Genomic DNA, 21,682 nt, shown 5'->3' with positions numbered 1-21,682 from the left:
AGTCATTAAAGACAAATTTGTCAATGAGTTAGATTGGGATGCCACCAGGCGTCCTCACTTTCAATTTTAATCTTTATCTTCTTTACTTACAAGTTTACTTCTTGAGATTCTAGTGAAATAGCTAGGGTGTAATGGGGGCAACTGTTGTTAAGGGTTGTGTATTTGAGAGGGATTTTTTAGACTTGTCTCTATGTGTAAAGTTGTAAATATTTATTTGCTCTTAATGCAAATGACCATTTGGTGAAAAAAATCGTTTCAATCAATGCCATATCGATTCTTGAGTTGACATTTCTTATTCCGATATTGAACGTACACTAGAACATGCCCCATCCAACATACAAAATGTGCTCCTATCACAGCTTATCGAGTATCCAAAGGGAAAGAGAACGTGTTATCATGGCCTTGCTATTTTATTTAGCATTAACCATATAGACTATACATTGTAATGATACAAATTTAATGATTACAAAAATAATTTATTCCTCTAAACCCCTCCCCGTCCACATGGAAATTGTATATAAAACGATCCATAATGCAAAGGTCACATAGCCAAAAAAAATGGAATGTGACCACTCTATCTCACACGCAAGGGACAAGACCTTCTAACTAGAACATCTGAAGTTGAATTCATAACCCATAAGAAAGAGATGGAGGAGAAAAGAGGGACTCACAAATGAATATCTGATACCATCGCGGCACAATTAGTAGAGGGGGGGGACAGTAGATTCCCCAAAGAGCATCATATTTTGATTGCTTAGCATATTACTTTTTTTTTGAGTGCAAGAAATGAACTATTAAAAAAATCATAGCCATGCAAATTGGAGAGTTAATGATGGAGAACCACACACCAATTGGATATATTTTTCATATTCTTACATTTATTATACCCCATTCCTCTTATTGTATTAATCAATTTTAAAATTAATTGAAAACAACTAGTTGCCGTGATCTCATGTATATGTGAAAACTATTATCTTTCCTTCTCTAACAATCATCTATTAATGTCCTACTAGTGTTGGTTGTTAAATGAACAAAATGCATTTCTTGTGTCATTAAAAAACTAACATAATTAGATAATAAAATTATTGTATCTTTTTAAATATATGTGCAAACTTTAGATTATTGTCCGGTAGACAAATTATTGTTTTAAATAATTTAAGTTATTATTTGATGTGATCTAATACAATGTTTTTTTTTTTTTTTGTTAAGACCTAATACAATGTATAAATGCAACCATGATGTCAAAATTTTTCAATGTGAGATTATCTTTTAGGTATTACAAATTTTCATATGCATATGTATTAATTATTGATTTTTTTACTAACATAATAACAATTTTTTAATCATGTTAAAATATCATGATAATATTTGCAATGATTTTCCCATTATGTTAACACAGTTAGAAAAATAACTAGAAAACATATGGAGATAAGATTTCACTCTTTTTAGAAGATAATATATTTGACTCCTGTAGACTTATAATCTCTAATTAATTTTAAATTGAATAACTTTTTGCTATCACCATGACATTTGCAATCAAGAATCTTTAATAATCTTACTATATTTTCATCAATTTGTCTTTTAATTTACGTTCTTATACTAGTTTCTCATATTTATAATGTCAATTGGTTGTAGTAGTCTTAAAAAATTACTAGGTCTTCTTATATTGTATTTGATTAAGCTAGAATTATAAACTCTTTTTTCTTCTTTTTTTCTTCTTTTTTTTTAGGGTTTGGTGAGGGGGAGGAGGAGGGGGAGGGAGGAGGGGATGTATAAAAATATTATACAAATACGAAGGAGTTCTCCTAATAGCATCATCCTAAAGAAATCTCAATAATGTAGAGAGTAATTTTTTTATTCAATGGCACTATACTAGCCAAGTAATCAGCATGGGTCAAATTTAGGTCACCCCATCACGTCATCACTTCACTTTAAAAACGTAATATCTCCCTATGTGTCTTGTTCAAAATGATACACAACCACTAAAATCTTTTGCCCTAGACAATCTTATAATTTTAATGAAATATTTAATTATTAATATTGTCTGTTAAGGATTACTTAATGTGATATATGCATGGAGGCCAAGCATAAGGTCAATGGTCCTTGACGTCCACATCAACCCTTACATGTGCATATGCCTATTAGATTATACACCATGTTTGGGTTGTTTATTGATCATATTTTTTTCTATGAGATTTAAATATAAAAATAATTGAAAACATTAAATAATTAAAATAGTAAATGTACTCATCGTCCAAATGTGAAAGATGAAATCTCACGAGGGAATTTCAAAGAATAATAGGAAAAGTAGTAAAAGATGATATTACAGATGATAAAGGTCCAATAATGTCAGAAAAGAGAAATCTCTTAAATCTGTCTCCCTCTTTTGTTTATTTCATAAAAAAGGAAGAATTATTGAAACTTCTTCTTTTATTTATTTATTATTATTTTTTATTTTTATAATGAAAAACCCTCAAAAGAAGTTAGGAATTACAGTTACATAATTCATACATGCTGCAGTTTGTGCTTGCCATAGTAGTTAGCCAAGTAAATGTTTTTTTGGAGGGTTGGGGATTTAAACATGACAACATTGGTTTTATTACAATCCTTTAAGTCAATCAATAAGGGTATAAGATTTAAATGCCAAATTGGATTCTTCATCTATGGATATAGTTGAGCCACAACTTCATCATTGCACCATATTTCATGCAGTTGAACTTGTTGTTGAGTCACAAATTTGAGTCCCTATTGTATTCCATAGACTATATAGCATATGCCTTTGTCCCTTTGTTGAGAGTGATTTTATGCAAGTACTGTATTATCCCATTCCAAATAACCCCAACACTCCAAGCTGCTCTTTCTAGCCCTGAGTTATATAGCCCTGCACATAATAAAATCGGTAAGTGTATGCCTTTGATATTATCACATATGCATATATTCACATTTCCAATCGGCATACCCTATGTTTCTTGAGTATTGGAATACATGGTGGTTGAGAGTTTTAATTTTACCACCCATTTAGAAATAGATTGTAGCACCACCCCAAGATTTGGTGATTGCCTAGAAAAGGTGGCAGAATTTATTTCCTTCCACACAAAGTAGCAAGTAATGATGAATATTGACATTGTCCATCTCCTTGTTGGGTTGTCAATTCTCCAGTCTCAAAACATAGTCTCACAAAGATTAAGAATAGAATCTGAGTTTTTTATGATGTTTTTCGCTCGAAGGCCCAAGTGTCCTATAACCCATATCTGCTTGGTCCATTCAAATGAGATAAATAGATGCCAATAAGTTTCATTGCTATTGCCGCATAGTCTGCATTGTGATGAAAATGACATCCATTTGGCTATTGTTATAGCTAAAGGTAGCCCTACATTGAGTAGCCGCCAACAAAAGGTTTTGAATTTATGATGAATTGGGAGTTTCCAGAAAATTTTCCACCAGTTCCTACTCCCCCAATGGGGTTATGATTGGACTCATCATTCAAAGTGCCTTGCTTGCATGTTTATTGACAAGATCTTGTTAGGAGAAACTAAAGATATCCATGAATCCTAAGTGGTGGATAACGATATTTGGGGGTTAAGAGAGAGATGATGGGGGTACTCCCTGTTTCTGAATTGGACAAATTTGATTACTTGTTTCACTGTTGAGTTGGGCTGCCATGGACCGCCTTGTGGATCCCCCACAAGATGATTTGTAGCATTTGGTATCCGAGGATCAAACCAAAATTATGTATTTTTTTCATTTCTTACTTTCTTCAACACCATTTGTTGCAAAGTAGGGAGCACAACACAAATGTTGTTCCAAGTCCACGTTCCTTTCTTTTTTTGTATCTTCAAATCAAAAGGAGATGAGTTGGGGAAGTATTTTGCTTTCAGTACTTGTACCAAAGTGATTCGCTTCATGTAGCATTCTCCAACCTTGCTTCAGTAACAATGCATCATTGATGTTGACCATTTTTTTAAAACCTAGTCCTCATTCTATTGGCCTATAACATCGATTCCAAGAAACCAACGTCAGCTGGTTTTTCTTAGTTGGATTCCCCAACCAAAATATTTGGCAAACAAAGTTGATTTAAGAACACAGATTTTTAGGAAATTTGAAGCACTGCATGTGGTAGATAGATTGCGGTGAATAACCGATTTAATTAGGACTTTCCTTCCTGCAAAAGAAAGATTAGACACTTTCCACATAGACTACTTAGCCATCATTTTGTTCAAAATGAATAGGAGATTTTTTGCTTTGGATCTTCCATAGAATAAGTTTATCCCAAGATACATTGTATCTTTCTTCATTTCACTTATTCCCATTATTGATAGCAAGGCTTGCTTCTTGTCTGTGGGAACATTCCTGCTAAATGTGGCTCCATTTTTTTGCATATTTATCTCTTGCCCTATTAAGTCAAAGAACAATTCCATCGCCGCCTTGAGAGCTAGTATATCATATGTTTCAACTCTGTAGAAAAAAAAAATTATCATTTGCAAAAAACAAATGTGATATTTCTGTGTTATTTCTGGGGCTTTTCAAGCAACCTTAATCCCGTGAAAGAGATTTAGTCACTGATATTCTGATAATAATTTGGAGAGCACGTCCATCATAATCAGAAATAGATAGGGGCTTAAAGGGCACCCTTACCTAATTCCCCGGGTCCTAGAGAACCAATGGTGAGGGGTTCCATTGAGTTTAATTGAGAATAAAGCTAAGCTTATGAGGGATTGAATCATTTGAATCCAGTGGTAGTCAAATCCCCATAATTACATGAGCTTGGTTAGGACCCCCCCCCCCCCCAATTCCACTCTATCATAAGCTTTTGACATATCCAATTTAACGCTACGTAGCCAATTTTTGCCCTTATTTTTCCCATAAAATGAAAAATTTATTGTGCAACCATGATATTATCAGTGGCTTGGCAATTGGGTACAAATGTTGCTTGACGTGGTGAGTAATTGTCGATAGAACTAGTCTCAGTCTTCTACCTATGAGTTTTGCCAGAATTTTATAAGAGACATTGCACAGGCTAATAGGTCAAAATTCCGACACAGTTTTGGTACGCAATTGACACCCTTATTGCCAAGTGCCCTTTACATTTAAACAAAAAGAAATGTCCTTTTTTTTTTTCTCTCTCTCTCTTTTTTTTTTTTTTTTTTTTTTTTTTTTTACTGTTGTGTATGAGGATGTGCGGTTCAATCTCGATACTATGTATCTCTCTAACCTAAACTATTTATGTTACTATGTATAAGAATTCTTCTTTTATCTCTTTACTTTCTGATTGTTTCAAAAGAGTGTTAAAGCTCTCAGGTTCATTCTTGGTCCAAAACTAATTCCTGAAGACAAAACAAGAGTGAGAGTGGGCCGCCTCTGGGGACGGGAAGCCACCTCCAATGATTAAGTCAGTTAAAGTGAGGAATCCAGGGTCTCCCCCTTGAGAAGTAAATGCTGAAGAAGATGAAGAGGAAAATGTTTTTCTAAAGTAATTGCAAGAGAGTAATGGCTGGAGGTTCAAAGTCTTACCCCTCAACCATGCATAGTGATGATACATATAGCTGGTCCATACCTCAAGTGATAGTGGACACTCCATAACCCTATGATGCCCATACACTAGGATGAAGGGTGCAGATGGTTTCTTGGGGAACTTGCTCAGCAAGCTAACCGCTTGATCTCCTGGATAGTTGGAGATCTCATCGTTGAATCAAGTGGTCAACATCAAGTTGTCCTTAAAGTGACATCAATCCCCAGCTGGGGAGACAAAACGTGAAGACGCAGTACTCGAGGCTAGTCTTGGACAAATGAGAAGCTTCTCTATCAGCAATGAGCATTTAATGATTGTCAATGCATTCAGTGTTGAATTTAATGTTATGATTGACGTTTGGATAAAAATACGCCGAATCTCCTATCAACGCTACTTTTTTCGGGAAGTCACATGATGATAGTTTGGTGTCACCACAATGCCTACTTCTTAGCAAACGTTTCCTCTAAGAAGTGCCTGATCTGAGAAGTATCAGATAAACCATCTTAGACTAGATTTGTGCACTTGGTTTGATTCGAATGGTCCGCTCCAGTTCAACGTGGACCATAACTTATGTCCCATATTTAAAATTTATTTATAAATAATTCATTTTTAATTTGAAAGCTCCTTGTTACTCTATTAAAAAATGTAATACTTTTAGTTTTCTCATACCCTTGATCCTGATGGTCCTGGATATGAGACTAGCAGAAAATTGGTAAGGTTCCCCCATCAACATGATACAAATCCGTTGATCATTGTAGATTCCTCAAACCATGATTTTTGCTGACCTGATACCTACAAGTTCCTCTTTTATTTTTTGTGAGAAAGAAGACAAATCATCAATGCTAATGGAAGAAGTACAAAGTCTACTGTCTACCTTCATTTACATTCTGTTCCAATTCTTTTTAGTATAATACATTATAAATGTTACACTTAAATTTTTATTAACCTCATTTTAAAATTAATATAATTACTTGGATTAGATTCTTTTCCTATAAGTGTGGTGCAATTTGAGGAGAGCATAGTCCTCTACCTTTACAGGCAAGGATTTCAGACACTTTCGGTTTGAACATCAACTATTATTTCAAATCTATAAATGACTTATTAAAGGTAAGTAAAAATATAAATTTTTTTTATATGAAAAAATGATTAATTTTACTTTGGTTGGCAATTACATAGAATATTAGTTTCTATCATTGTTACAGCCTTTCTATTACTGAGGATTTAGAAGCAAAATACACGAACCATTGTAGGAGTGTGGGATGGTTAAACCTACTAAGGTTAATATTGTTTATACAAAAAATTAAGTTTAGCAAAATCGGGACATAATGTATCGCCCATCTCTTGTGATTCACTAGCGAGAATAGATCAAGTATTTCATCCTCATTGCACCAGATCTTCGAGATTTGGATATTGAGTGCTTTGGCTTAATCTATGTTGTTTCTAACCCCAACAAAAGCACCTCCATGACATTCATTTTTCCTATTCCTCATGTGCTGACATATTTTAGGTCTCCACCCCAAATCAGCCCCACACTCCATTCGGTGCTCTTCATTTCTAAATTAAGTACCCCTATACACATAAAAATAAAAACTAAAAAAAAAAAAAATTCATTAGACAACTATGTGTATCCATCCTTTTGGGACCGCCTTATCCACCAGCATGCCCTAATTCCTATCCCAGTGACACAGAGGAAAGTCATGCTTCCTTATGCTTTTGGTACTATTTCTGATATATAACAGGCCCCATTGCCAACACATAAAAGAAGTGGGTTGCGTCCCAAGAGATGGGTGCTTCTCATCGTCTACCATTTTTCTATATTTCATTCATTGAAGATTTCTTATAAAACAATGTTTCTATGGAGTTTGGGAAGTGAAAGCTTATCTGTTGCTGTCCATTAGATTATTTAATTGATAGGAACCATGTGAAGTAAAACCAAATTAAAGCAGGTCCACCCTCATGGGACTTATCAGAAATGTGGAACCTATCATCTTTATGTTACTTTTATTATCATTATTCATACGAGAAGGTAGTTTTTTGTACGTGTTTTTTCTTTTTTGTTAGATTTCAATGACGATTCTTATTCGTTCGAAACTTCGATTATAATCTTAAATCAAATCTGCTAGAAGATTCAAAGGTGGAGGGTTTGAACTTGCAAAGGAGATAAGGATGAAATTATTTTAGTAACTCCATTATCCATGGAAGATGTGCATGCTATTCCATCAAACATTACAAATTCTTTTGTACTACACAATTTCACATGTAAATAAAATTTTATGTTACTTTTATTGTCATTGTTCATACAAGAGGTAGTTTTTCGTGCGTGTTTTTTCTTTTTTGTTAGATTTCAATGACGATTCTTATTTGTCCGAAACTTCGATTATAATCTTAAATCAAATCTTCTACGGCCGAGGTAGGTAAGACACTAAAAACTTGATTCTAATCTCCTGACCCTAACCCTAAACAAATAATTACTATCATATTAATTTAAGGTATATGAGAACAGCGAATCAAACATGCATTTTGGGACTATAATTTAAACTAATCTAAATGTTCTACCAACAAGGGATTGGAACACTAGTGTTTGACATCCAAAGCTGGCCCTCCATGCAGATACATCTATTACGACTTGTAGTATTGTAATGTTGATTATTAACTTATTAAGTATTGTTATCAAATAATGGAGCATTATTGTATCATTTATATGAGTTGTGCTCAGCAGAGTCTACCCTATTAAGGGGCTAAACTCAGATAAAGAACTTATTAAGACTTAAAACTCATTTGATAATTCACCAAGTGTTTTTGCTTCAAAAAAACACCAAAGCAATTTTGAGTATTTTTTTAAAAAAAAAATCTTTTACAGGTATTTGATAAAACTTATTTCACAAAGCAGAAACAATATTAATAGGCATTTTATCAAAATAACGGAAATATATAGAAGATGAAGAAGATGGACCCCTTTTGCAAAGACAATGGCTAGGGTTTCCTCGAAGATAGAGAGACGAAGAAGAGCTTTGGTCACCAGAGATGGAGAAGATGAAGAATTGAATAATCACTATTGTGAGAGTTGAAGAAGCAACAAATGGATGAGTTTTACTGATGTATGATAGGGTTTAGGAAGCTTCTTTTGTTTAGGATGCTAAAATCCAACAATACCCCTCTTTCAAATTGTCTCACTTAAATTTAGCACACCAATTTTGCTTCAAGAAATAAATGTAACAACCATAAGTTTTCATTCATTTCAATTTATATTGCAAAATCCACTAGGCACAAACAATTTTAAACCACTAGGCACAAACAACTTTATCAAAGAGTTTTGGGCCAATTTTTTTGTTTCTCGAAGCAAGAAACATCAAAAAAAATTTTTTATTAGTTATCATATGGGTCTTTAAACAAACTGCAAAACCAATCAATGTTAGCATCTAAGTTTTAATCATTAACTTGGCAAATTTGTCAAAGGTATTGCTTTAGCTATTCTATAAAACAAAGTGATATTGTATCCAGTACATAAATTCTTTCATACTTCGACATGTAGGGTCCGAGAAAGGTCAATGTATATAGCTTACACATATATTCTAGAGACTATTTGAGAATTCGAACCATGACCAAGTATTTTGCAAGTTATTACCTTCAGCCGCTTTCTCTGGATATTCATGTAACTCTCGATGCACCCAAAAAAAAGTCTTCTTTTGGTAGCCAAAGCTTTGGCAATGAGAATGGGTTTGTTATTGGTAGTTAATAAAAGATTTCTAAAATTACAAGTTGAATTGGATTACCAATATCTGCTTCAGCAAAATTAATGGTTTCAGTCCAACTACCATCAAATTTTTGATTATTGATGTTAATTTTCACAAGCTTAAAACAAACATTGAGGCATTTATTTTCTATATGTTCCAAAAGCTGCTAATTTTATGACAAACTCTTTAGGCAGGGTGACCCTATTAACCAATCCTTCGTATATGCAATTATGTGATACAGATATCTCGGCTTGTAGCAGCTCTATTGAGCAATAGATTTGTTTTCTATCAAAAAAGTAATATTCAATATATATGAAGGCACTATATTGTTTTTTATGTTGCGTTAACGTAAGAAATGCAACCAATCAAAGGTCAGCTGATGGGTTCACATAAAATTGACATAAGAATTGAATTATTCGATATTGAATGATTATAAAGGTAACAAATATCTTATCATATTCACATTATGTCAGTTGCACAATAAGGACAGGTAAATAAATTAAATGTTAAATTTTTTCTATTAAGAGTCATCAAAAATGAATTGATGAATGTTGTCCTATCAATGTTATATGGATTCTTAAGTCGATCTATTTTTATTCCAACATTATGCGTACGCTAGAGCTGTGCCCCTATCTCACATACTATCATCTCTTATTTTCTTGTTTTCATTATTTCAAGATATGAAATTACATGTAGAAAATGTATATATACCTAATGGCATACGTAAAGCAAAGATCACGGAGTTAAGGAATGGAATGTGGTCATTCTATCTTACACACAAGATAAGGTCTTCTAAGCTAGAACATCTAAAGTTGAATTCATAGTCCATAGAATAGATGAAAAAGAGATGGAAAAAAAAATGAATTCATGAATCAATATTTGATATCATTGCGGATGAAGGATTGCAAACTCCTCAAAGGAGCATCATAATTTGGGTGCTTAGTACATTCTTTTTTTTTATGAGTGTAAGAAATAAACTATGAAAATATTATAGTCATGTAACTTGGGAGCTAATAATAGAGAAATACACATCAATTTGATATATTTACAATACCCCATTCCCCTTATTATATAATATATTTTTTAATTAATTAAAAACATATAGTGACCATGATCTTATGTGTATTTGAAGCATATCTTATTCTTTTTTCCTAGTGTTAGTTGTTAAGCAAACACAATGCATTTGTTATGTAATTAAAAAGTTAATTAACCTAATTAGATAATCAAATTATTATATCTTTTTTAATCTTTTAATAAATTAATATATATAAAACTTTACATTATTGTCAGTTAGACAAGTATTGTTTTAAATAATTTAAGTTATTATTTGATGTGACCAAACATAGTATATGAATGCAATCCTGATGTTAAAGTTTTCTAATGTGAGATTATCTTGTAGACTAGCATCACAAATGATCATATGCATAAGGATTAATTATTGATTTTTTTAATAATAAATTGATAATTTTGATATCATATTAAGATGTTGGGACATTATCTACAATTGTTTTCGCCTTATGTCAACATAATATAGACTAAAAAAATAAAACACAATATAGACAAATAAATAGAAAACATATCGAGAGAGATGATTTTATTATTTTTAGAAAATAATAGATTTGATTCATATATATTTATGAACCCTAATTAATTTTAAAATCGAATAACCAGTTGTTATCACTATGACATTAACAATCAAGAATCGTACTATATTGTCATCAATTGGTCTTTTAATTATCTTCTTGTATTGTTTTCTTACAATATAAATTAGTTGTAGTATCCTTAAAAAAATTACAAGGTCTTCTTATGTCGTATTTGATTCAGGTATAATCATAGACCTCTCTTTTTTGGGGGAAGGGAGAGGGGATACATAAAAATATTATTAATATCAATGTATAGGATTATAGATAGGAATAAGTCCTCCCGATAGCATCATCATAAAGAAGTCTCGATAATAAAAAGAATCATTTTTTTGAATTTTGATTTAGTGATAATAACTAGCCAAGTAATCAGCATTAGTTAAATTTAGGGCACCCTATCATGTTATCGTTTCACTTGATAGAAATGTTATAACATATCTGCCTCTATGTCTCGTCCAAAATGATACACAGGCACGAATAAAATATTTAGCCCCTAACTATCATATTATTTTAATGAATTTATTTATTAATATTGTTTATCAATAATTATTGAATATGATATATACATGAAGGGCATAAGGTCATTGACATCTCCCATCAACCCATACCTATGCACATGGTTAGATTACATATTATGGTTATTTATTCATCATATTTTTGTATGAGATTTAAATATGAAAAATAATTGAAGCATTAGAGAATTATAATAGTAGATGTGTTTATTGTCGACATTTAAAAGATTATTGATATTCCTAGTTTTTTTAACTTTTGGGGTTCTTCTCCCAAGTTTCACATTTGCTATCTACTTAGTCAAGTGACTCCTACTCCCAATATATGAATTTAAGTACAATTAAACTACTAAACTTGTTGGTTGTCTGCCATTAGAATCTCTGCGATTTCCAAAGGGGAATCCGGATAGAAAAACGATGGATTCTCCGACATTGTCGACATCTTTGCCATTCCATCAACACCGATGTTAGAGCTTTTGTTTATGTGATTGAATCTTATGGTTCTAGAGGGTATAGCGGCTTGTCTGATTTACTCCACCACCCTTGATAATTCCCATACATGCACTTACTTGGACTTAACATATCAATCACCTGTTGAGAATCAAACTCCACATCAAGGGGTAGTAGATCCATCGAGATAGCTAATCGAATTCCTGTAGTGATAGCTTCAAGTTCAGCTTCCATGATACTACCATCAACTATGTGCTGCACGAAGCCTCCCAAATAAACTCCAGCTGAGTCGCGGATTAGGCCTCCCACTTGATTGTAGCCTCTTCCATTTGTGGAAGCATCTACATTACATTTAAAGCGACCCCTCTCCGGTCGTGACCAAACTGATGAGTGACTTCTTGCCTATGACCTTGACGCCACCACCTCATTTGATTTCCAAGCATCTATGGCCTGGGCACAGAACTCTTTAATTAGTTCAATTCTGCTCCATTTCCAGGTTTGGTAAAACCGTCCTCATGATTCTCCTTATTTCGCCATCCCCATAGGAAATATATTGTGCATGCAAAAGTATAAGCCCAATCTTCTTTCCAACGAGCTGCAATGCCACATAAATTAGCGTGTACAATTTTGCTTCTAATGAAATTAAAAAAATGTATTCACTTTAATGTCCATAGAAATCTCTTCTTCCTTTGCTTTTATTATAGGAAAATGAAAGTCATAATTTATTTTTTTAGGGGTGGGGCCTGGTGGAACTATAGCGCGTTTATATAGGAAAAGGGTTTTAACTTACACATATAAGAGCGAAGCCCAAGCCTCAATGAGATTTGAACTCTTGACGTCTTACTTATGAGATGTTGATCCTGGCCAACAAAACTAATTCATAATTGGATGTATTTAAGTCTCACCTTAGAGATTTCTCATCTTGTTTTAGACTTTTATCTTGTTAAGTTCTCTTATATTTCTAGGTCTTGTAATAGTTTTGTCGATTGCTAGAGAAGCCAATCCATTTAGACTTTTTCAGCATTGATGGGGTATCCCACCTTGTTTTGTTATCTCCCACTCCCTTCTGTCTTCAGGTCCTTTTTCGCATGACTTCTTTTCATAATGAAATTTTCATAAATTCTAGCAACTATTGTAAAGGAATCCAATGAAATTTTCATGAATTCTTCAAGTAAAGAATTTGACTCGCTCTCCTTTTTCCTTCCCCTCCCTCTTACACATTTAGAATGAGAATCCACTTCTCAATAGTACTTGAACCCCTGAATCGGACTAATCAATAGTAAATACATCATTATCTAGTGTTTCATACTTATTACCTCTAGTGGTTTTCTTGGAGTATTACAATAAAAATTATTATCCAAAAGAAATCCACGTCACAAGTAAGGGAAAATTGTAATGCCCTAAAACTGGATTGTTGGAGGGGTGGGGACTAAGATGACTTTTGACTCTTTGGTGTTTGTCTTGCTGAGTCATCAGTTAAATGGATAAGAATGATAAATCGTATGGGCAATCTCAATTTACTTAATTTACAAAGACGGTGGAAAGTGTTAAAGAAGGAGATACCAGAAATTGGAGGAGTATAGACTAACCAGAGAAAGCCACGTGGCTAAACCGAAATGGGAAACAAACGAAGCCTCTGTGGACTGTGGGGCCAAAGTATTGGTTGATGAAGCGGTGAACGGAAGACGAAGCGACACCTGACGCGATTTAACGCAGCCGCTTAAACTGGTTACAGTCGTTGTGGGCCCCACCTTAGCCGTTTCACAAATTTTAGCTATTTAAGGTTAATTGTGGGCCCGCCTCCCTCGCTCAAGACGTTCTATAAATACCAAAGTTTTGAGACGTCGGATGTTATCTGCGTTTTTTCAGCTTTTCATTTTATCTTCTCGTTGCCACCAACTTCTTCGCATCTTCTCCCCTTTCTCCTCCCATCTTTAGCTATTTTCCTGTCTTTTGAGTTCCATTCTTCATCTTCCTCTCTTTAAGCTCCATTATTTACTTTGTCTCCACCATTTCCTGAGCACCCTTCTTCATCTATTCTCACCTTCTCTATCTTCTGCACTGTTCTTCATTGATTCTCTCCCCTTCTCCATCTTCAGCACTGTTTTTTGCAGCTGGAAACCTTGAAGTCTGCAACATGTGTGGAATACTTGCAGTTCTGGGTTGTTCTGATGATTCACAAGCAAAAAGGGTTCGAGTGCTTGAGCTTTCTCGCAGGCAATTTCACCCTTTCTTCTTTTCCTCTGTCTCTCTCTGTTTTGTTTTCCCTTACAAATCTGCATGATCATTGACGCATTAAAGGAAACATGTTAATGACAAAAAAGAGAAGAGATTATTATCTGCAATCTGTATACTTATCTAGTTGTGATTGGAATTACCAATCCGACCTACTTTGGACTGGGCTTTACCTGTATGTGGTTAGAGCAGGTTATGAAAATTCTTTCAGTTATGGTAGTGAGGTTACTTAAATCTGCAAATTTTGATTGTTCTTCAGATTGAAGCATCGAGGACCTGATTGGAGTGGGCTTTACCAGCATGGAGACTGTTTTTTGTCTCACCAACGATTAGCTATAATCGACCCCACTTCTGGGGATCAACCTCTCTACAATGAAGACAAGAAAATCGTTGTAACCGTATGATTACCAACTTTACTAACAATTTCTATCTGGGTTATGAAATCATAAGATCAGTATTTCTTTCAATAAAAATAGATTAGAGATATGAATTGGTTGAGCAAATTGTGGGTTGAGCAGGTTAATGGTGAGATATACAACCATGAAGAGCTGAGAAAGAACTTGCAGAATCACAAGTTCAGAACTGGCAGTGATTGTGATGTTATAGCCCATTTGGTGAGTCTTTTCTTATAATTAGTTGAGATTATCTCTGGTCTTGGCCACCTGGTTAGACATTTATATGTAGTTAAATTCTTGAATTCAAGTAAGGTGGTTATTTAATTTTCTATTGCCTCATAGTTTCATTTTTACTCTCTGGAGAGCTCCTTCGGAAATGGGTGTGGGAAGTCTATCCTCCCCTGCTATCCACTCAAGACCGAATACAACTCCCCTCCATGTTCAATACATTTTACAAGTTTAGGTGGGTGATGGGATCATTAAATTGTAATTTATTCTTCTGTCTTTCTTTGATAGTATGAAGAACATGGAGAAGAATTTGTGGACATGTTGGATGGAATGTTCTCATTTGTGTTGCTGGACACCCGTGATAACAGTTTCATTGTTGCTCGAGACGCCATTGGGATTACTTCCCTCTACATTGGTTGGGGACTTGATGGTATAGCTCATCCTGTTGTCTTAAGTAGAAACATTTCTTATTACAGACTTGGATATTTTTCTCATTCATTTCGATTTCGCTCCTCTTCAGGCTCAGTTTGGATTTCATCTGAAATGAAAGGACTTAATGATGACTGTGAACATTTTGAGTGCTTCCCTCCTGGTCATTTGTATTCAAGCAAAGCAGGTGGGATGCGAAGATGGTATAATCCTCCCTGGTTCTCAGAGGCTATTCCATCGACTCCTTATGACCCACTAGTCCTCAGACGGGCCTTTGAAAATGTGAGATTACTGAACTAGGATCCTTAAGATGCATGAGATATTTTTCAAAACAACCTTGAATCTTTACTAGGAGAGTTCAATTTATTTTTCTAGAAGAACTGTACTTGACCTGTAATCTTTGATTACAGAGGTGGCTAGGAACCTCTAATGAATCGATTTCCCAAAAATTATCCCTTACACACTGCTTGAAATCTTGCAGGCCGTAATTAAGAGGCTCATGACCGATGTCCCATTTGGAGTTCTGCTATCAGGGGGCCTTGATTCATCACTAGTTGCTGCCATTACTGCTCGCTACTTTTCTGGGACAAAGGCCGCCAAACAATGGGGAGCACAACTTCATTCTTTCTGTGTTGGCCTTGAGGTTAGTTCTCAAAGGGCCTTGATTCATCACTATATATCTCTCGGCTGTCTCTCGCTATTTTGATTTAGTTTCTCAGCTTAAATTGTCCCATGTATCCTTCAGGGTTCCCCTGATTTGAAGGCTGGAAAAGAAGTTGCTGATTATTTGGGAACCATTCATCATGAATTTCACTTCTCTGTTCAGGTATTGACTTGAAATTACTATGTTCCTCTAAAGTAATGAGAAGGATATCAGTATTCTCTTTGTTTTGTAAGATCAACCTTATGTATCAAGCTTCTGTTTTTCCCCTGGACATGTTGTAGGATGGTATTGATGCCATTGAGGATGTCATCTACCATATTGAAACTTATGATGTTACCACAATCAGGGCAAGCACCCCTATGTTTCTGATGTCCCGCAAGATTAAATCATTGGGAGTGAAGATGGTAATTTCTGGGGAGGGCTCTGATGAGATCTTTGGTGGATACTTGTATTTTCATAAGGCACCAAACAAGGAAGAGTTCCATCATGAGACATGTCAGAAGGTAATATATGCTGTTTCTGGTTTCCATTGTTCATTAACTTCATGAAATCAGAACTTAGAAGAGATGACAAGGAACTGTATTGACCTTTGCAGTTTTAGTTTGAAACTTCTTGAGATCTTACTCTCAGAACATCATTTTCAATCTCAGATAAAGGCTCTTCATCAGTATGATTGCTTGAGAGCTAATAAAGCAACTTCAGCTTGGGGTTTAGAAGCTCGAGTCCCTTTCTTGGACAAGGAGTTCATCAACATCGCAATGAGTATTGATCCTGAGTGGAAGCTGGTATGTGGTTGGAGATTGTCCACTTGTTAATTCAGACTCCCCCAACCTTCCCTGCTCTCTCTATGCACTTTGAACTTTTGGAATTTCTATTTGTAGATTTCTCTGACTTTTCCTGATTTGTATAGATAAAAAAGGATCAGGGACGGATTGAGAAGTGGGTTCTCAGGAAAGCCTTCGATGATGAAGAACATCCTTATCTGCCAAAGGTCTGGCATAATGATCAGGCGTACTGTCTTTTTTCTTAATAACACCCATTTCTAACACAGATTGTCATTCTTATGCAGCATATTCTCTACAGACAGAAGGAGCAGTTTAGTGATGGTGTTGGCTACAGTTGGATCGATGGGCTTAAGGCGCATGCTGCTGAGCATGTACTCTCTCCATGCATACATCCCCCCCCCCCCCCCCCCCCCCCCCCCCCCCAAAAAAAAAAAAAAACCCCAAAAATAGGATAGGTAGAGTTTCTTTGTTTTGCCTTATTTTAAGTCTCTTCTTCTTTTGACAGGTGACAGATAAAATGATGCTTAATGCAAGCAATATATATCCTCATAATACACCTTCCACCAAGGAGGGTTACTACTACAGAATGATCTTTGAGAGGTTCTTCCCTCAGGTAGCCATTAAAACTTATTGCTGAATTGTCCTAATATGAAGAATGAAACAGAGTAGTACTGATATCTCATTGTTTGGCTTTACAGAATTCTGCACGAATGACAGTTCCTGGAGGCCCAAGTGTGGCTTGCAGTACTGCTAAAGCTATTGAATGGGATGCTACTTGGTCTAACAATCTCGACCCTTCAGGCAGAGCTGCATTCGGGGTTCATGCTTCTGCGTACGAGCAGCAGTTACCTAATCCAAATGGAGTTGCAAATGGAGTTGCAAATGTCCCAACTAAAATCATTAATGATATTCACAGGATGGTGGAAGTGAGTGCTCCAAGCCTCGCAATCCGAAGCTAATATCCATCTGTGGAGGAATAATTTCTACAAGAATCTCTAGATAGCATAGCAGTTTGCTCAGAAGTTCTTTTTTTTTCTTTTTTGGGTTTCTTTTTCTCATGTATGAATCTGATTTTCCACTGTACAAGGAGGAAAACTCATGCAATGTAGCACAAAAAGAATGTTGCAATGTAGCACAAAAAGAATCTATGTATTCACTATATTGTAGTTGCAAACTTGCAATGAAGCACAAAAAGAATCTGTGTATTCAACATACTGTAGTTGAATAACAATCTCTTTTGTTAAGCTTTCATGGTTACAAGTAAGCATAAAACACTTTGTTCCATGTATCTGGCACTCCTGGCAAACACCAATGTATGCAATCTGTATATTTTAATGGGTCGGCCTTCTGCTCATCTGTTAATAATTTTCCTCCCACTTCAGTGTAAACTTGTGCATGTCCATCTTTTCGATAGTCTGATAGTTGTGTAATATTGAGGAATGATACCGGGACCTTCATTCTCTGTGTTACACCGACCACCACATTCATCATCCGTCGATCAGAACCACTTCCCCAGAATTTCTTGTCCATCACAGGTTGAGTTTCGTTGTGACAACGAATTCCCTTCTTATTGTGCCAATCTGCACTCCTGCAATGAGCATTGTTTGGTCATTATCAAAACTTAATCAATTACAGTTCAGATGATCACAAGGAACTCAATGGGTCTCACAGTACTCCCTAGTCTCTACATTGTACTTTTCTCGATATTTAATCTTTCATAAACTACTATATCAAATAACAAGACCAAGCAGAAGCCCCCATTCCACAATTTGTAAGGGAAATGGAAAGTAAAAGAACCTCATGTGTGTGGGAGACAGAGTGGTGAAGAAGAGGCGGGTCTTGTTCGGATCAATGTTAGAATCAACCCAATTTGCCCATGTCTTCAAGGCAATCCTGTAAGCAACTACTGAATCCAACTCCTCATATCCATCTTCCCCATTTGCAAATGAACCCCATCTGTGCTAAATAAAAAGAGTGCCTTAGAAGGTTGTAAACATGAACTAAATTCACTTCTGTTGGCTTGATTTAGAGTTTGAACTTACAGTGACTTGATTTTTAGACCACTCATCCACCAAACATAAGTGTTAAACACAAGGATATCAACTCCAACCCAGTATTTGGCATGCTTGAACACCGAGTCAACTCTCAGAATTCTGTCATTGGGATCTGCTTTGATGGGGCGATCAGAATTGGACTCGACAAGGAAGGGTGCCCAGTAAAACTCAATGGTTGCATTGTATTCCTGTAGAATGAAGATAACTATTAGGTTAACTACAGAAGCCTGCCCTCTGTACACAATGCATGGTGAAGCACTACTGCTGTTTACTGATTGTAGAAACCAAGTTCTTGCTGTACTACCTTCCGACACTCTTCCCCTCTAAGTGAAAAAAAAATCAAGAAATGCTTCTTCAAGCCAAGGATATCAAATCAGATAATTGTACCTTTGCCTCAAAAACATGGTGAGAACGACCTGGTTTCATGGACTTCTGGTCTGGTGGTATGGAAGACTCGACCATGCAAACCAAGGATTCCCACTGACCTCTTTGTAATGAATCCCCAACAAACATCAACCTCTTTCCTCTGAGTTTCTTGAGAACACCAATGGGATCAAATCTGAAAGTGAGGCCATTCAGAGTAAATCTTCAGATAAACTAATTCATTTCAGATATGGAATCACATTATAAGTCCATAAAACAAGTGATCTCAACCTTGGCAAAATGCAGTCATCAGGCTGCCATTCCCAGTAACGGTAGTCGGAGTCTGGCCTTCCATTCTTCACACAAGAGAATTGCAGATCAACATATGGGCAAGACGTATCAGAGTATAAAGGTTCAATTGAAGTGTTGAACACCCACTTCCCCTTGAAAATCCTGCAACTATCTGGATCAAAATCTTCCTTCTCTCCGTCGACGTCTTCAAGAAGATCTTCTTCCACTGATGAGCTGATATTCTGTACCACTGAACATAGAACAGCACATTGCCAGAAACAAAATCAAACATAAATAACAAAAAAGAGATTAAATAAGAGAGGAAGAATCACTATTGAGTACCAGGCTTTGGCCCATGAGGATGGGATTTGGGTTCATTTATGGAACAGGATTTTTCCCTGAAATTTAGATATCCAGCATCTTCAAAGTAGATGACAGTGATGAAAGTTAAAGCAGAGACCATGACGGCAACAACAGAGACCGGTAAGTTTATTCGTGGAGGCTTCATCTTATCAACCAGCATTTTCCTTTGGAAAGTGATGAACTAATGCAGTCTATTTCAAGTGAGAGGGTGTATCCTTGAAGGGTTGAATGGTTAAGAGAAACTAAATAGTTTATAGAGAAGAAACAAATGATGAAGGTTGAGAGACAGATATCTTGGGGAGCTGTTTTATTTGTATTGAGTTTGAGTAAAGTTACAGCCATCTATGAAGGTGCAAGGATATTTATTCATAAAGTGCTGGGAGGTAGGAGATGGTGGAAAGCTCACATCTACAGGTTTGTAATAGACCCTACAATGGAAACAATTATAAGATGATTCAAATTTCTGCCATTACCAAAGTTTTTTATTTTTTTTAGCCATTACCAAAGTTGATACTTGACAACTCTAGATCCAGATCAAGACCCACTACCAGACCAGAATCTGATTTAGCTTAGGCTAAACCGAACTCTCATATCAAGTAATTCTGTAAAGAGACTGTTCTTGTTATTGAACCAGTTTAAACCTAGCCGATTTACAATGGGTATCTTCAGAATCAAGGATATAATGAGGCTGACCCGAACTCACCTTCTAATGTCTTTTCCACCAGAGAAGAAGAAGAAGCAGCAGCAAATGGGAACAAGATCTAGAAAGCCCAACAAGCAGAAAGTGATAGTTCCCTTTCTCTTATCTTACATTGAAGGTAATCATTGGAAGTGACTTGCAAAACCAGAAATGATCTGTAGTTATAGCTGTAGATAATTATATAACAAACCATATAATTATCTTTGATTAGACAGAGTTGTGGGTATCAATTAGAGTGGAGAGATCTTCATGAACTTTATTAACTGAATAATTATGAATTCAGCATAGAGATTAGGACTTTGATGATGTAAATCACCCTTTTCCTGTTCTATCTTATGAGGGTTAGGTAATAAACCATGATTTTACCGGGAAAAGAAAAGAAAAAAATACCACGAAAGGCAAAGTGTGGTTTCCTCAACTGGTCTAAATTTGGATCCTCTACAGCTCACTCCCAGCCCCTAAACCCAACTTATTGTGGTTCTTTTTTTTTTTTGGGGGTTTTTTTAACCATCCTACTACTCTTCCATTGGCAACTTTACCTCTCCACTAAGAAGCAGGTTCTTAACCATCCTACTACTCTTCCATTGGCAACTTTATTGTAATTTTTTTTTTTTTGGGTAACAAAGGCGCTTTTTATATATGGGGAAATTGGGGTTGGGATAATTACATATGCCGCCGGCAGGAGTTGAACCCATGACCTCTCCACTGAGAAGCGGGTTCCTAACCATCCTACTACTCCTCCATTGGCACTTTATTGTAATTTTGTTTCAGTCTTATGCTAGGACGGTCTTGCCGACCGTCGAATCGGGATTTGGTCAAAATTTCGACCGAAATCTCGATCTCGACCAATGATTTTCAACGGCTGAGATCGATAATTTGGTTGAAATCTCTATCCAATGGCTGATTTGGTTGGCAAGACCATCCTACGCCATTATGGCGCAGGTCTGAAACAAAGTCCACTTTATTGTCTCACAACCCATTTGACATAAGCGGGGACCCACCTATTGTCAGGTTGATTGTGAAAGAAAAAAAATTGGGTGTAGGGAAGCAGTGGGAGCAGAGGATATGGCCTTTAGCTCGTCTTCGGCTGGGAATTCATTATGTGCTAGTAGCCCTAATTGTGTAGACTTCAAGGCAAGTTTAGGTCAGTTCAAATCTTGAGGCCTAATTCTCAAAAATTTCCAGGTCCATAGAAGCTAGGGGTGTAAATGGATAACCAAAATCCGCTTCCGAATTCGCATCCGCATCCGTTAAGGAGTATCCGAATCCGTCCGATTATTAATAGGATGTGGATATGGTATACACCTTTCTTACCGAATATTATCCGTCCGAT

At 35.7% G+C, this 21,682-nt stretch overlaps 2 protein-coding genes across 2 annotated transcripts; one reads left to right on the top strand and one right to left on the bottom strand.

The window, feature by feature from the left end:
* Positions 1-13,712: 13,712 nt before the first annotated feature.
* LOC149008288 (asparagine synthetase [glutamine-hydrolyzing]) lies at positions 13,713-17,537 on the top strand. The gene is made up of 13 exons (XM_089165637.1): positions 13,713-14,059; positions 14,337-14,475; positions 14,596-14,691; positions 14,989-15,130; positions 15,221-15,411; positions 15,611-15,772; positions 15,875-15,955; positions 16,075-16,296; positions 16,444-16,578; positions 16,704-16,784; positions 16,863-16,949; positions 17,084-17,191; positions 17,277-17,537. The coding sequence occupies exons 1-13, from the start codon at positions 13,980-13,982 to the stop codon at positions 17,535-17,537; spliced, it is 1,785 nt and encodes a 594-aa protein (XP_089021763.1). The 5' UTR covers positions 13,713-13,979.
* A 246-nt stretch (positions 17,538-17,783) lies between these two features.
* Positions 17,784-19,939, bottom strand: TBL3 (trichome birefringence-like protein (DUF828)). The gene is made up of 6 exons (XM_089165638.1): positions 19,629-19,939; positions 19,287-19,536; positions 19,020-19,191; positions 18,621-18,820; positions 18,376-18,534; positions 17,784-18,166 (listed from the first exon to the last, which is right to left on the bottom strand). The coding sequence occupies exons 1-6, from the start codon at positions 19,807-19,809 to the stop codon at positions 17,833-17,835; spliced, it is 1,296 nt and encodes a 431-aa protein (XP_089021764.1). The 5' UTR covers positions 19,810-19,939; the 3' UTR covers positions 17,784-17,832.
* Positions 19,940-21,682: the final 1,743 nt, after the last annotated feature.

This window comes from Hakea prostrata, chromosome 8 (genome assembly GCF_041222555.1).
Source record: "Hakea prostrata isolate BN-2017 chromosome 8, UWA_Hpros_2, whole genome shotgun sequence".
Lineage (NCBI taxonomy): Eukaryota > Viridiplantae > Streptophyta > Magnoliopsida > Proteales > Proteaceae > Hakea > Hakea prostrata.
This window is presented reverse-complemented; position numbering and strand designations above follow the sequence as displayed.

Coding starts and splice junctions, on each gene's coding strand:
- LOC149008288 (XM_089165637.1), top strand. CDS start 13,980: ATGTGTGGAATACTTGCAGTTCTGGGTTGTTCTGATGATTCACAAGCA. Junction 16,297..16,443: donor ATCATGAGACATGTCAGAAG/GTAATATATGCT, acceptor TTTCAATCTCAG/ATAAAGGCTCTTCATCAGTA. Junction 16,579..16,703: donor TTGATCCTGAGTGGAAGCTG/GTATGTGGTTGG, acceptor TGATTTGTATAG/ATAAAAAAGGATCAGGGACG.
- TBL3 (XM_089165638.1), bottom strand. CDS start 19,809: ATGCTGGTTGATAAGATGAAGCCTCCACGAATAAACTTACCGGTCTCT. Junction 19,537..19,628: donor TCCTCATGGGCCAAAGCCTG/GTACTCAATAGT, acceptor TTCTATGTTCAG/TGGTACAGAATATCAGCTCA. Junction 18,167..18,375: donor CTGTCTCCCACACACATGAG/GTTCTTTTACTT, acceptor TGCTCATTGCAG/GAGTGCAGATTGGCACAATA.